Source organism: Urocitellus parryii, chromosome 8 (genome assembly GCF_045843805.1).
Source record: "Urocitellus parryii isolate mUroPar1 chromosome 8, mUroPar1.hap1, whole genome shotgun sequence".
NCBI lineage: Eukaryota > Metazoa > Chordata > Mammalia > Rodentia > Sciuridae > Urocitellus > Urocitellus parryii.
In genome coordinates, this window is record NC_135538.1 from 42,207,529 (window position 1) to 42,222,245 (window position 14,717).

Consider the following 14,717-nt stretch of genomic DNA (forward strand, 5'->3'; position numbering starts at 1 on the left):
ATAATGGTTATAACAGGTACCAAAAAGAAAATGCAATATGCTCAAGATGAACTTTGTAACCCAAATTTAAACCACTCTAGTATAACCTGTTCTTAAAAAAAAATATTTGGAATGAATACTGTACTATTTATAGAGTATTGTTACATTATTACATTTCATAATTAATATGTCTGTCTATTTAAAGATCAGAGGCATTTATATTTTATATAAAGTCCAATATACTTAGGTATTTAAGTGAAATTCTAATAAGGAATTATAATGAAGAAACACTTTGTTAAAACTATAATGATAAGCTGGTGTTTTAAATAATTATAGGTAAAGTTATCTACTAAAAAGACCATTAGAGAACATTTAGGATAAGATAAAAAATATTCTACTTTGAAGACAGAAAGTGAAATTCAGATATTTTGAAACTTTATTTAGAGTTAAAATTGCTTTCAAATTTTAAATAATAAACTATATAATTTAAAAGGATTCATCTTGATATGTATAAATTTTTCTCTTATAAAATAAAACCTTAATAATTTTATGTGCCATTATTTTTTTAGTATCTCTACAGAATAGTTATCAGAATATTTTCTATTAACTTTAAAATTAATGTCTAAACTGGAGGCACAAAATTTCAAAGAACACATTCTAAAGAAGAAATATATTTAAGTCAAGTAATAGCTGTGGCTTTCCTAGGTAGGTGGTTTTATGTTTAAATTAAAGTAGAATAATAATTAAAAGATGCTAAATATATTTTGCTTATTTTTTGCCCTGGAATGTATTATTAGAGCTATTGTTCAAATGCTGTCATCTCTTATTGTAATTCATATATAATGAACAATAAGCATTTCTTTGAAAATCATGACTATGTACTGAAACAGTTCTTTGTCAGTGAATCTGTTTTCTCTGGTTAGAATAACACATTTCTGTAATTCCTTTCCATTTTAGGATTACTTTCAGTGAAGGGATGATCAAAATCAAATCAAATATAATTTGAAGAAAATGAATAAATTCTTAACAGTTTCTTGATTACAACAATAACTATTTAAATAAACTCTTTTTTAAAATTTTTTTTAAATTTTTTTTCTCTCTTTTTTTTAATTGGATGTTCAAAACATTACAAAGCTCTTGACATATCATATTTCATACATTAGATTCAAGTGGGTTATGAACTCCCATTTTTACCCCAAATACTGATTGCAGAATCACATTGGTTACACATCAACATTTATACATAATGCCATATTAGTAACTGTTGTATTCTGCTACCTTTCCTATCCTCTACTATCTCCCCTCCCCTCCCCTCCCATCTTCTCTCTCTACCCCATCTACTGTAATTCATTTCCCTCCTTGTTTTTTTCCATTCCCTTCACAACCTCTTATATGTAATTTTGTATAACAATGAGAGTCTCCCTCCATTTCCATGCAATTTCCCTTTTCTCTCCCTTTCCCTCCCACCTCATGTCTCTGTTTAATGTTAATCTTTTCTTCCTGCTCTTCCTCCCTGCTCTGTTCTTAGTTGCTCTCATTATATTAAAGAAGACATTTGGTATTTGTTTTTTAGGGATTGGCTAGCTTCACTAAGCATAATCTGCTCTAGTGTTATCCGTTTCCCTGCAAATTCCATGATTTTGTCATTTTTTAGTGCTGCGTAATACTCCATGGTGTATAAATGCCACATTTTTTTTTTGTCCATTCATCTATTGACAGGCATCTGGGTTGGTTCCACAGTCTAGCAATTGTGAATTGTGCTGCTATGAACATCAATGTGGCAGTATCCCTGTAGTATGCTCTTTTAAGGTCTTCAGGGAATAGTCCCATAAGGGCAATAGCTGGGTCAAATGGTGGTTCCATTCCCATCTTTCCCAGGAACCTCCATACTGCTTTCCAAATTGGCCGCACCAGTTTGCAGTCCCACCAGCAATGTACAAGAGTACCCTTTTCCCCACATCCTCGCCAGCACTTGTTGTTGTTTGACTTCATATCCAGAGTATACAAAGAACTCAAAAAATTAGACAATAAGATAACAAATAACCCAATCAACAAATGGGCCAAGGACCTGAACAGACACTTCTCAGAGGAGGACATACAATCAATCAACAAGTACATGAAAAAATGCTCACCATCTCTAGCAGTCAGAGAAATGCAAATCAAAACCACCCTAACATACCATCTCACTCCAATAAGATTAAATAAACTCTTGAACAGTAATTTTGGTCTTACTTTAATCCTTTTTTCTCCCTTGTAAAAAGTGAAGTATTTTTGGTAGGAAAGAAATGTACAAAGACCTAGTATTCTGCCATTCATCATGAACATCTTTCCTTTGAAGATAATTAACTGAAGTTACTTATACAAATAGTTGGAGACATGCTATATACCTGTTAACATTTTAGGACAGGGCCTCTCTTCATCTTTGTCTCTTGATTGCATAACCAAGAACCTTCGATGTAATAGCCAAGTGAGTGTATGAATGAAGAAGTGAAATAATGTCACAGTTACTTGAGAGTTCAGATATTTATGTTGGAAGCTATGAGCTCTTGCTTTCATGATGTAATGTTATATAAAAATATCACATTTCTTCAGCTTTTATTAGGCTCATAGATCAATAATTAATTTCTTTAGAATATCCCAACTAACCTCTTCCTCATTATGTAGATCTTTAAATGATACATTTACAAGCCGCACATCATTGCTCATAAGTGACTAATGACATCTGAGGGGTTGTTGTTGTTATTGTTGTTGTTGTTGTTAGCTATAAAATCTTTGGTTTTGAGAGTAGACAACCTTGTTTCATAGGATATGATTCATTCCTACCATCTGCATACACAGCCCACTAAAGACAAAGCAATTATACATTAACTGGCAACATAAAGTACCCCCACCATCCATAGGTGAAATTAAATGTTACATCAATTATTTAAAAAGTATTAACTTGGAATTATATGTCTTTACCAAAGTGAATGAACTTCCCTTAATATTTCTTGCCAGGAAGAAGCACTGCATGGGTTTCGAGTGAGTGATTATTTTGAATACATGGAAAATTTGGAGCAAAACTACAGACCAGTTGTGCTGAGAAACATGCAAAACATTAAAGTGCAGAGCACATAGATCATGATATGCACTGTATAATTTTATGTTTTGTTCATGTTTTAAAGGAAACAAGGGGACTTGACTGTTTGCTGTCTGTATCTGTACCAGCGTATGCTCTGTGAATACACACATTGTAAATCAATACTGGGAGGTTTTGAATATAATAATATATTCAAAATGGTATTAGCTCCATTTGTGACATGGAGTGAATTCATTTTTTAAGTTTATTGTTTTGTAAGGTTTTATAATCAGATATGGCTTACTTATAGTTTTTATTTATGTTTAAAAGTCCCAACCAAGGGGCTGGGGATGTGGCTCAAAGGGTAATGCACTCATCTGGCATGCGCAGGGCGCTGGGTTCGATCCTTAGCACCACATAAAATAAAGATGTTGTGTCCACCGAAAACTGAAAAATAAATATTAAAAATTGTCTCTCTCTCTTTTCTCTCTCTCTCTCTCTCTCTCTCTCTCTCTCTCTCTCTCTCTCTCTCTCTCTCTCTTTAAAAAAAAAAAAGTCCCAACCTATATCTTCTCTACCATATGAGTATAATATTTTTTCTAATGAGTTTAGAAAGAAGAAAATATTCTAAATAGTTAAGACTAGCCAAAAAGTGTATTTAGAGGTAAGGGGAAAAAACAGTTGTTTTGTCCATTTATGTTTCTATATTTGAAGGAAAACAGACAATACCACAAATGCTTATTACCTGTTGAGGACCAGATGATATTTATAATGGCAGGTGGCAGGAAAACTTATTGTTCTCAGACATAATTGTTTTTCTAGGATATGCTTTGGATACCTATACCAATTTATAATTTTTCATTTGAAATATACTCTTTGCATGGTTCATTTAAAAACTAGATTGTTTATTTCATTCTTGTAAGTATTCTACTATTATTTGCTGTGTATTTCCTTAGTGATAGATTTTTATTTTTATTGAACTTGAAAACATTAAAGAGAATACATTTCTAAATTATTTTAAATGAACAACATAATGTTTTACTGAAATACAAGTCTCTGTGCCAGCAAGTTTAATACAGTATTGGAGGGTCTATTTTCTTAAGAGTCAAATATAGTATATGAAAAATAATACATAAATTATTAAATTATTAATTTAGCTACCAGTTTATTTCAAGATTTTTTTAAAATAATGCAGGTCAGTGATACTCTTTTCATATATCTAAATACAAGTCAGCTATTTAAATCATTCTGAAACTAACCCTGTTTATTTCCTTTTCCATCAACAGAGCATCCACAAACATCTTTGTTCTTTCAGCGTGTGAAACATCTGGGCATATACAGTTTTCAGTTTTGTGATATTTAGGTTTGCAATATCAGCCTCCAAAATTAGGTTTTATACTGTAAATGTCAATGATAACTATTCAGTAATGGTGTTTCTAAAGGGCATTGTAAAGTTGAGAAAAGTAAATTGAGCAAGTTAATTTGACATATTGCCCACTTTGGCTCCAGCTGATGTGAGTTAAGTTAGAGTGTTCCCAGTGACCCAAAACACCAAGGTTTGTTTCAAGCTTAATTTTGAAGAGCTGTTCCATGAAACCTGTAATACATGTTGATGATTTCATTTCTTCCTCTTCTGTTCCTTTTGGACCTACGAAACTTGCAGTTTTATTTTATTTTTTTTAAAAAAAGCTCTAACACAGTAATTGGAAATAAGAATGGAGAAGGAAAGTTAAATTGTAATTGAACTTTACATCATTGTTGATTTTTATTAGAAACTGAGGTAAGCTTTAGGTTATCACAACTCCATTTTGGAAAAACTGACTTCAGTTAGTGCCAGAGGCTTTCATTTTCATTCTATAGAAATATCTTCTGAGCAGTGACTTAGCATTTGTTTAGTGGAAAAAGCTGTATGGTAGTTTGTGTAGCTACTAAGTATACTAATTATGGGTAATTAGTATACTTAAATTTTAAGAATACCTTTTAGGACAAGAATAATTTGTCTTGTCTTTCAATATTTTTAAAATTATGACATAAATCCTTAGGACTTACTTGATTTCTAATTTATGGAGGGGCAACTAATACATTTTATAGTATTATTATAGTTATTATGTAGTATAAACAAATTTGTGAAAAATCTAAATACTCATGTAAATCATAAATATTTGACTATCTGCTTTCACTACTATTGTTGTTGTTGTTGTTGTTATATTATTATTATCATCATCCTATATTCTATGGGTAGTAGTAGAGATTGAACCTGGGTGTACTCAGCCATTGAGCTACACCTTCAGCCTTTTCTTTTTTTAATTATACATGACAGGGTATATTTTGACATATTTATACAAGCATGGAGTATATCTTAGTCTAATTAGGATCCAGTCTTCTTGTTGTACATGATATGAAGATTCTCTGTAGTGTATTTACATATATATATATATATATATATATATATATATATATATATATATATAAAAGTTATGTAAGATTCATTCAACTGTTTTTCCTATTCCTATCGCAGTCCCAAGGGTAGGGATATAGCTCCGAGGTAGGGCACTTGCCTAGAATGCATGAGGCCCTGGGTTCAGTCCTGAATACCACAAAAAAAAACAAAACAAAGCAAATCCTGTCATCATCACTTCCCTTAATTCCCCTTTGTCTAATCTACTGAATTTCCATTCTTTGCCTCCATCTTGTTGTGTTAGCATCCACATATCAGAACATTCAAACTTTTGTTATTTGGGATTATTATTTTTTTTTTGTTATTTCACATAACATAATAGTCTCCAGATCCATCGATTACTAGCAAGAGTCATAAAGTCATTCTTTTTTATGATTAAGTAATATTTCATTGTGTATATATATCAAGTTTTCTTTATCCAGTCATCTACTGAAGGTAACTTATGTTGGTTCAGTAGCTTAGCTATTGTGAATTGAGCTGCTATAAACATTGATTTAGCTGCCTTACTGTAATATGCTGATTTTAAGTCCTTTGGGTATACACCGAGGAATAGGATAACTTGGTCAAATGGTGGTTCCATTCCAAGTTTTCTGAGGAATCTCCATCCTGCTTTCCGTAGTGGTTGCACCAATTTGCAGTCCCACTAGCAATATGTGAGTATACTCTTTTCCCCACATCTTCACCAGCATTTGCTGTTACTTGTATAATTTATGATTGCCATTCTGACTAGAGTGAGATTGATTTGCATTTCTCTAATTGCTAGAGATGTTGCAACATTTTTTTTCATATATTTGGTCATATTGTTGACCATTTGTATTTTTTCTTCTGTGTAGTGTTTGTTCAATTTCTTTGCCCATTTATTTATTGGGTTATTTGTGTTGGGATATTAAGTTTTGGAGTTCTTTATATATCCCTGAAATTAATGCTCTATCTGAGGTGCAGTTGGAAAATGTTTTCTCCCTTTCTGTGAGCTCTCTCTTCACATTCTTGATTATTTCCTTTGCTGTCAAGAAGTTTGATACTGTCACATTTATTGATTCTTGTTACTTCTTCTTGCACTTTAGGAGTGTTATTGAAGAATTCAGTTCCTAAGTTAACTTGATGGAGTGTTGAGCCTGTATTTGCTTCTGGTAAGCATAGGGTCTATGGTCTACTGTCTAGGTCTTTGATCCATTTTGAGTTGAGTTTTGTACAGGGTGAGAAATAGGGGTTAAATTTCATTGTACTACATAGAGATTTCTAGTTTTTCCAGCACTACTTGTTGAAAAGGCTATAGTTTCTCCAATGCATGTTTTTGGCACTCTTTTCCAATGTGAGATAACTATGTTTATGTGGATTTGTTTCTGTGTCTTCTATTCTGTTCCATTGGTCTTCATATCTGTTTTGGTACCAATACCATGCTTTTTTTTGTTACTAATGCTCTGTAAATTTAAGGTCTAATATTGTGATGCCTCTTGCTTCACTTTTCTTTCAAAGGACTGCTTTGGTTATTCTGGGCCTCTTGTTTTGCCAAATGAATTTCATGACTGCTTTTTCTAATTTTAATAGAATTGCACTAAATCTTTATAGTGCTTTTGGTAGTTTGGTCATTTTGACAATATTATTTCTGCCCATTCAAGAACTTGGAAAGTCCTTTAATCTTCTATAGTATTCCTAAATTTCTTTCCTTAGTGTTCTATAGTTTTCATTGTAGAAGTCTTTCGCCTCTTTTGTTAGATTGATTTTCAGGAATTGATTATATACTTTTTGAGGCTATAATAATTAGGATAGTTTTTCTAATTTCTCTTTTGCTAATTCATTGTTGGTGTATAGGACCACAATTGATCTATGTGTGTTAATTTTATATCCTGCCCCTTTGCTGAATTTATTTATGAGTTGTAGAAGTTTTCTGGTGGAGATTTTTGGGGTCTTCTAAATATAGGATCTTTTTTGTCAGCAAATAGGAATAGTTTGAGCTCTTTTCCTATTTGCATTCCTTGAATTTCTTTCTTTTGCCTAGTTGCTCTGGCTACTTTCAAGTTTGGAAAGAAGTTATCCTGGTCTTGTTCTGCTGTTTAGGGGAAATGCTTTCAGTTTTTCTCCATTTTGAATGATGCTGGCTTGGATTTAACGTACATAGCTTTTTTGAGGTATGTTTTTGTAATTTCTAGTTTTTCTAGTGTTTTGAACATGTATAGATGCTGAATTTTGTCAAATGCTTTTTCTGAATCTATGAAGATAATCATGTGATTCTTATTTCTGAATCTATTGATGTGATGAATTATATTTATTGATTTCCATCTGTTGAACAAACCTAGCATCCCTGGAATGATTCCTACTTGATCAAAGTACACTAACCTTTTAATGTGTTTTTGTATGCAGTTCACCAGTATTTTATTAAGAATTTTTGCATCTATGTTCATCAGGGATATTATCCTGATGTTTTCTTTCCTTGATGTATATTTGTCTGGTTTTGGTATTAGGGTGTTACTAGTTTTATAGAATGAGTTTGAAAGAGTTCCCTCCTTTCTATTTCATGAAATAATTTAAGGAGTATAGGTGATAGTTCTTTTTTGAAGCTCTGATAAAATTTGGCTTTTCTTTGTTGGTAGGCTTTTGATGACATCTTCGATTTCACTGCTTGAAATTGATCTATTTAAATTTTCTGTGTCCGCCTGGTTCAATTTGGGTAGGTCCAAAGTCTCTAGAAATTTGTTGGTGTCTGAAAGATTTTCTCTTTTATTGGAGTATAAGTTTTAAAAATAGTTTCTGATTATGCTCTGTATTTCAGTTGTGTGCATGATGATGATTCCATTTTCATCATAAATTTTAGAAATTTTGAGTTTTTTTCCCTCCTTCTGTTGGCTAACATGGCTAAGGGTTTATCAATTTTATTTATTTTTTTTCAAAACACCAACTCTCTGTTTCTTTGACCTTTAAAAATTTTTGTTTTGTTTTGTTTCAATTTCATTGATTTTTTTTTGTCTGATTTTAATTATTTCCTATCTTCTACTGCTTTTAAAGTTGATTTGTTCTTCTTTTTCTAGGGTTTTGAGATGTAACATTAGGCTGTTTGGTGACTCTCTTTTCTTTTAATGAAAGAGCTCAGTGCTGTGAACTTTACTCTTATAACTGCCTTCATAGTGTCCCAGAGATTTCAATAAATTGTGTCACTATTCTCATTTACCTCTTAGTATTTTTTTAATTTATCCCCTGATTTCTTCTGCTGTCCATTCAATAGCATGTTATTTAGTGTCCAGGATTAGACTAGCTTCTATTTTTTATCTTATTGATTTATAACTTCATTCCATTATGTTGTAATAGAATGCAAGATATTATCTCTATTTTTTTGAATTTGCTAAGAATTGCTTTGTGATCTAAGATGTGGTCTTTTTTAGAAAATGATCTGTGCTGCTTAGAAGAAAGTGTATTTTGTCATTGATGGATGAAATATTCTATATACGTCTGTTAAGTCTACATTATTGTGTTTTTTTAGTTCCATAGCTGCTTTAGTTTTTTTGGATGATCTATCCAATGCTGAGAGAAAAGTATTAAAGTCATCCACTATTATTATTCTATAGTCTGTTTGATTCTTGAAATTGGGAAGGGTTTGTTTGATGTATGTAGATTCTCCATTCTTAGTGGCATAAATATTTATGATTGTTGTTTTTTATTGTATAATCCCCCCTAAACAGTATGAAATGACCTTCTTTGTTCTTTCTGACTTGGCTTGAATTTCACTTTTTCTGATATGAGAATAGAAACTCTTGCTTATTTACATGATGCATGTGAATGATAGGTTTTTATCCCATCCTTTTACTTTCAGTCTGTGGATATCTTTATCTATGAGGTGAGTCTCTTGTCTTATTGTCTGTCTCCAATTTGCCAGTCTGTGTCTTTTGCTTGATGAGTTTAGGCCATTTACATTCAATTTCATTATTGAGAAATGATTTTTATTCCCTGTCATTTTGATTTATTTTGGGTTTTTAATTTGAAATAGTTTCCCCTTTCATGGACTGTGTTTCTAGTGTAGTTCCTCCTTGTTTAATCAGATTTTTTGCTGCTGCAATTTAAAGACCTGACCAGAACAACTTTAAAGCAGCAAAAGTTTATTTGGGGGCTCACCCTTTCAGAGGTCTTAGCCACAGAAAGCAAGCTCCATTCCTCAGGACTTGAAGTGAGGCTGAACATCATGGCAGAAGAGTATGGCCAAGGGAAGCAGCTCACATGATGATCAGGAAGCAGAGAGAGAGAGAGGTCTTCACTTACCAGAGGTCTCCACTTTTAGGGTCTGAGTTGAGAAATCAGCCAAGACCTGGACTGGTTTCCCTCTGAATGTGATGTGTTGTTTTTCTCTAGCAGCCTTTATAATGTATCCTTATATATATGTTAGGCATTTTCATAATAATGAGACTTGGTGTGGGTCTGTTGTAATTTTATATATTTGGGGCCCATAAGCCTCCTGTATTTGATTTTCCATTTTATTCTTAAGGTTTGGGAAATTTTATAATATTATTTCATTGAAAAGATTGTACATTCCTTTGGTTTGTATCTTCGAGCCTTTATATATCCTGATAAATCTTAAATTTGGTCTTTCGTATTATTCCATATTTCTTGAACATTCTATTCATGGTCTCTTAATATCTTTTCTGCATGGTCAATTTTATTTCCCAACATATTTATATATTTTGTCTTCATTGCCTAAAACTCCATCTTCCAAGTGGTCTAGTCTATTGGTGATGCTTTCCATTAGTTTTTAATTCAGTTTATTGATTTTTCTTCATTTTGAGAATTTTCAGTTTATTCTTCTTCAGGATTTCTATCTCCTTATTAAAGTGATAGTTCATCATGGATTTATTCTCTGATATTACTCCTTCTATGATATTTTACCTCACAGATTAGTTTAACTATGAAATTTCTAAATTCCTTCTCTGACATTTTCTCCACTGTGATATCATTGGATTCTGTAATGAGAATTTGATTTGTATGGAATGGTTTGTTACCTTCCTTTTTCATACTGTTTGTATATCTATACAATTATCAGTGAGACTCTACCCTATGAATTTATAGTGTTCCTGAAGAGTTCTAGTACCTCATGGTTTAATAGAAGACAAATAATAACAACAGCCAATACAATCAATATTCATCATTAAACTAAATACTTAGTTTCTATTTTGGCATCTGTGATGTTAATTGGCAGTATAAATGGAAATGGTATGGCACGCAATTGCCCATAGCAGAGAAATTGTGTTTTCATGAGGGCTTGCTTTTTCAAAAAAGGTGAAAAAGGAAAAATGTAAAGGAGTTGTGGGGTGTAATAATTTAATTTTTAAAAAGCACAAATAGTTAAAGAAAAAAAGTACACGTTTTTGTGGACTTCTTCAAAATTTAAAAAGAACATAGCTCTTCAAAAGACACAAAAAATAAGCCACAATAGATTTGTAAGGATATATAGTGTGTGACCTTGTATCCAGATTATAAAATCTTTCTAATTACTCAATAAAAAGGGAACAAATAATCTAAGAATTGGCTTTTTCCCCCCTGGGCTTGGGATTCAAACCCCAAATTTTCTAACACTGAGTTCCATGCCTAAACTGTAGACAGAATACATAAACACTTCACACACACACACAGAGAGAGAGAGAGAGAGAGAGAGAGAGAGAGAGAGAGATGGCTAACACACAAGATGATGTTCCTCACCATTAGTTTCAGGAAAAAACAAAACTACAAGTGTATAACCACTTCACACACACTAAAATGTCTACAATAAAATAAATCACATGATCTAAACAAAAACGTGTTTTCAAGGGTTGTGAAGGAGGTCGAACAATTAAAACTTATACCTTTTTGGGGGAATGAAAAGTACAATAGCCACTTTAGAAGTTTGATCAATTTTTACATGACATTAATCATATACCTAATGATATGCTTCAGCCATAACCCTTCTAGGTATTTCCCCTAGAAGAAATAAATTATATATCCATTCAAAACTTACATCTGAACAATAATTATAATTTTGTTCATAATAGCTTAAAATTGGAAACCACACCAAATTTCTTTCAGGTGATGAATGAGTAAACAAATTGTGGTTGAGTCATAAAATGGAGAACAACTCAGCAATAAAAAGGAGCCAGCTACTGCTACACACAAAATCATGGATGATATTGAAAAACATTATGGTCAGGGAAATAAGCCAGACATAGTAAAAAAATAGTATATTCCATTTGTTTTATTTATATGAAATTCTATAAAAGGAAAATTGATAGTAACAATTTTAGTAATTTCCAAGGTTGTTGGTGGGTAGGGGGAAAAAGGGATTGACTGTACAGATGTAGAGGGGACTTATATACAGGATTGTAGTGATCAGTGAATTCATAATATATACATTTTTGAAAATGCTTTGAAATGTATTCTTAAAAGAGTGAACTTTAGTGTGTAAATATCACCTTAATAAAGATGACTTTATCAAAAAAGTATAGATGCTATAAAGAGAATTTGACAATTTCATCAAAATGAAAGAATATCAACATCAACAATTATTTAGCTCTAAGTTTCTCATGGACGCCATAATTAGGTTGAGAAATTTCTTCTCTTCCAATTTAGAGTTTTTATGAAAAATATTTTTCCATTGAAATGTTTTCATTAAATTCTTCATATTAAAATTATGATGTATTTTTCTTCCTTTTTAAAAATCTTAATATATTGATTTACATTGCTTTTGTTTTGTTTTTGGTACCAGAGTTGAACCCAGGGACATTTAACCACTGAGCCACATCCCCAGACCTTTTTATATTTTATTTAGAGACAGGGTCATCCTGAGTTGCTGTGGCCTCACTAAGTTGATAAGGCTGGCTTTGAACTCATGATCCTCCTGCCTCAGCTTCCTGAACCTCTTACATTGGTTTTTGAATGTTAAAACAACTTTGCATTCCTGAGATTAAATCTAATTAATCATAAGATTTTATTTTTACAAAATGTGAGGTTTGATAAAATAAAAACTTTCCATGTTCATGAGGAATATTTATAGTTTCTTTTTATCTGGTTTTGATATCAAGATAATTTTGACTTTACAAAAGGAGTTGGGAAGTGTTCCATCATACAATTTCAGAAGAGTCTGTGTATAAATGGTATTAATCTTTCCCCAAATGTCTGGTTGAATTCCCCAGTGAAGCTCAGAAATTTCTTTTGTAAGTTTTTAACTAGAAATTTAAATTATTTAATAGCTATGTGGCTACTCAAATTATTCCTTAAGTGAGTTTTGGTAGATTATTTCTTTCAAGGAATTTTCAATTTTATCTAAATTGTCAGATTCATTGGCATCAAGTTTTTCATGATAGTTCCTCATTATCACTCAATATGTGTAGAATTTGTATTGATGTAAATACAAATGCTCTTATTTTGATGCAATTAATTTGTGTCATCTTTTTTCCTAATCACTTTGGCTAGAAGTTTGTGAAATTTATCCATGTTTTCAAAGAATCAGTTTTTAGTTTCATTAGATTTGTCAGCTTTTCTGTTTGTTGGTTTCCATTCTAATCTTACTTTCTTTCTTCCACTTTCAGTCTCATTTGCTGAAGTCATTTATGTGAGATCCTACTTTTCAAGTATAGGTCTTTTTTTTAAAAGAGAGAGAGAGAGAGAGAGAGAGAGAATTTTTTTTTGTTGTTTTTTTTTTTTTATTGGTCGTTCATAACATTACATAGTTCTTAATACATCATATTACACGGTTTGATTCAAGTGGATTATGAACTCCCGCTTTTACCCCGTATACAAATTGCTGTATCACATCAGTTACCCTTCCATTGATTGACATATTGCCTTTCTAGTGTCTGACGTATTCTGCTGTCTGTCCTATTGTCTACTATCCCCCCTCCCCTCCCCTCCCCTCCCCTCCCCTTTTCAGTAGAAGGGGTAGAGAGAGAATTTTTTTTAATATTTATTTTTTTTAGTTTTCGGCAGACATAACGTCTTTATTTGTATGTGGTGCTGAGGATCCAGCCCGGGCCACATGCATGCCAGGCGAGCATGCTACCGCTTGAGCCACATCCCCAGCCCTCAAGTATAGGTCTTTAAAGCTATAAATATTTTATGTAAATATAAGTACTGCCTTACTTGCATTCACAAATTTGGATATTTTATTTCCATTTTTATTTAGCTAAAAACTCTAACCTTTTTGTATTTTGTCTTATCTATGTGTTATTTAAAAGTATGTCACTTAGTTTCCAAATATTTTGGCATCTTCTGTATATACTTCTATTAATGAAATCTAATGTAATCCTGTTTTGGTCAGAATATCTTCATTCAATTTTAATCATTTTAAATTTATTGAAACTTGTTTTATCTGACTTGGTAAATATTTCATATGCACTTAAAACAACTGTATCTTCTGCTTTTTCATATGTGATATATAAATCAGTTGATAATGTTAAGTTTTCTTTGTCTTTACTGATCTTTGTACTTGTTTTAGAAATCATTGTAAGAGTAATGTTGAAGTTAATATTATGAATTTGTCTTTCAGATCTATTCCTGTTTGTTTCATGCATTTTTGAAACTCAATTATGTGTATAAACTTTTATGATTGGTATATTCTCTTGATGAATTGATTGCTTTATCCCTCTGAAGTGACTGTCATTATCTGTACTAATATAATTTGCTCTGAAGTCAACTTTGTTTAATAGTAATATAACCACTCCAGATATTTTTCTGTTGTCAGTGGCATCCTCCATGAAACAATAATCTGTCATTGAATAGTTGTGATAAAGACTAAAACTTCCATACCCTAAAATAGTCATTATCTGACTCTTTTCAGGAAATATTTGCCAACTTCTGGGTTAAAATACTATTACACATATAAATAGAAATTCACTTAGAATAGAATAAACTTTTAGAAATAAGGAGGACTCTAGGGAATCTAATCACAAACTGTTCCTTCACTAATGATGAAGATATGACTCAGGAAGTCAAGAGAATGTCTCAAGATAATATAGAGAGGAAATATAATTCCTTGGATAGATTGAGAGCTTAGAAGCCAGACCATCTGAATTTGAATATCTTCTCTATCATCAGCAAGTTATTAAAAAACCTTTGTGCCTTAGTTTTCTTAATATAATGGACATTACAGTAGTACCTACCTCACAAGATTATGAGGTAGGTAATACATATGTTTATCACAATTTCTTGCAAGCATTCTATCAGTTATAGTGATTGTAATTATTTGGTTTTGTATCGTTTGTGGTAATGAAG

General features: G+C 31.8%; 1 protein-coding gene across 1 annotated transcript in view; it reads left to right on the forward strand.

Moving 5' to 3' along the window:
* Nucleotides 1–3,217, forward strand: part of Tbc1d32 (TBC1 domain family member 32) — a 195,664-nt gene extending 192,447 nt beyond the window's left edge. Inside the window, exon 34 of the mRNA XM_026394083.2 lies at nt 2,977–3,217. Coding sequence (XP_026249868.2) covers nt 2,977–3,096 — 120 coding nt within the window. The 3' untranslated portion in view covers nt 3,097–3,217. The remainder of the gene's footprint in view (nt 1–2,976) is intronic.
* Nucleotides 3,218–14,717: the final 11,500 nt, after the last annotated feature.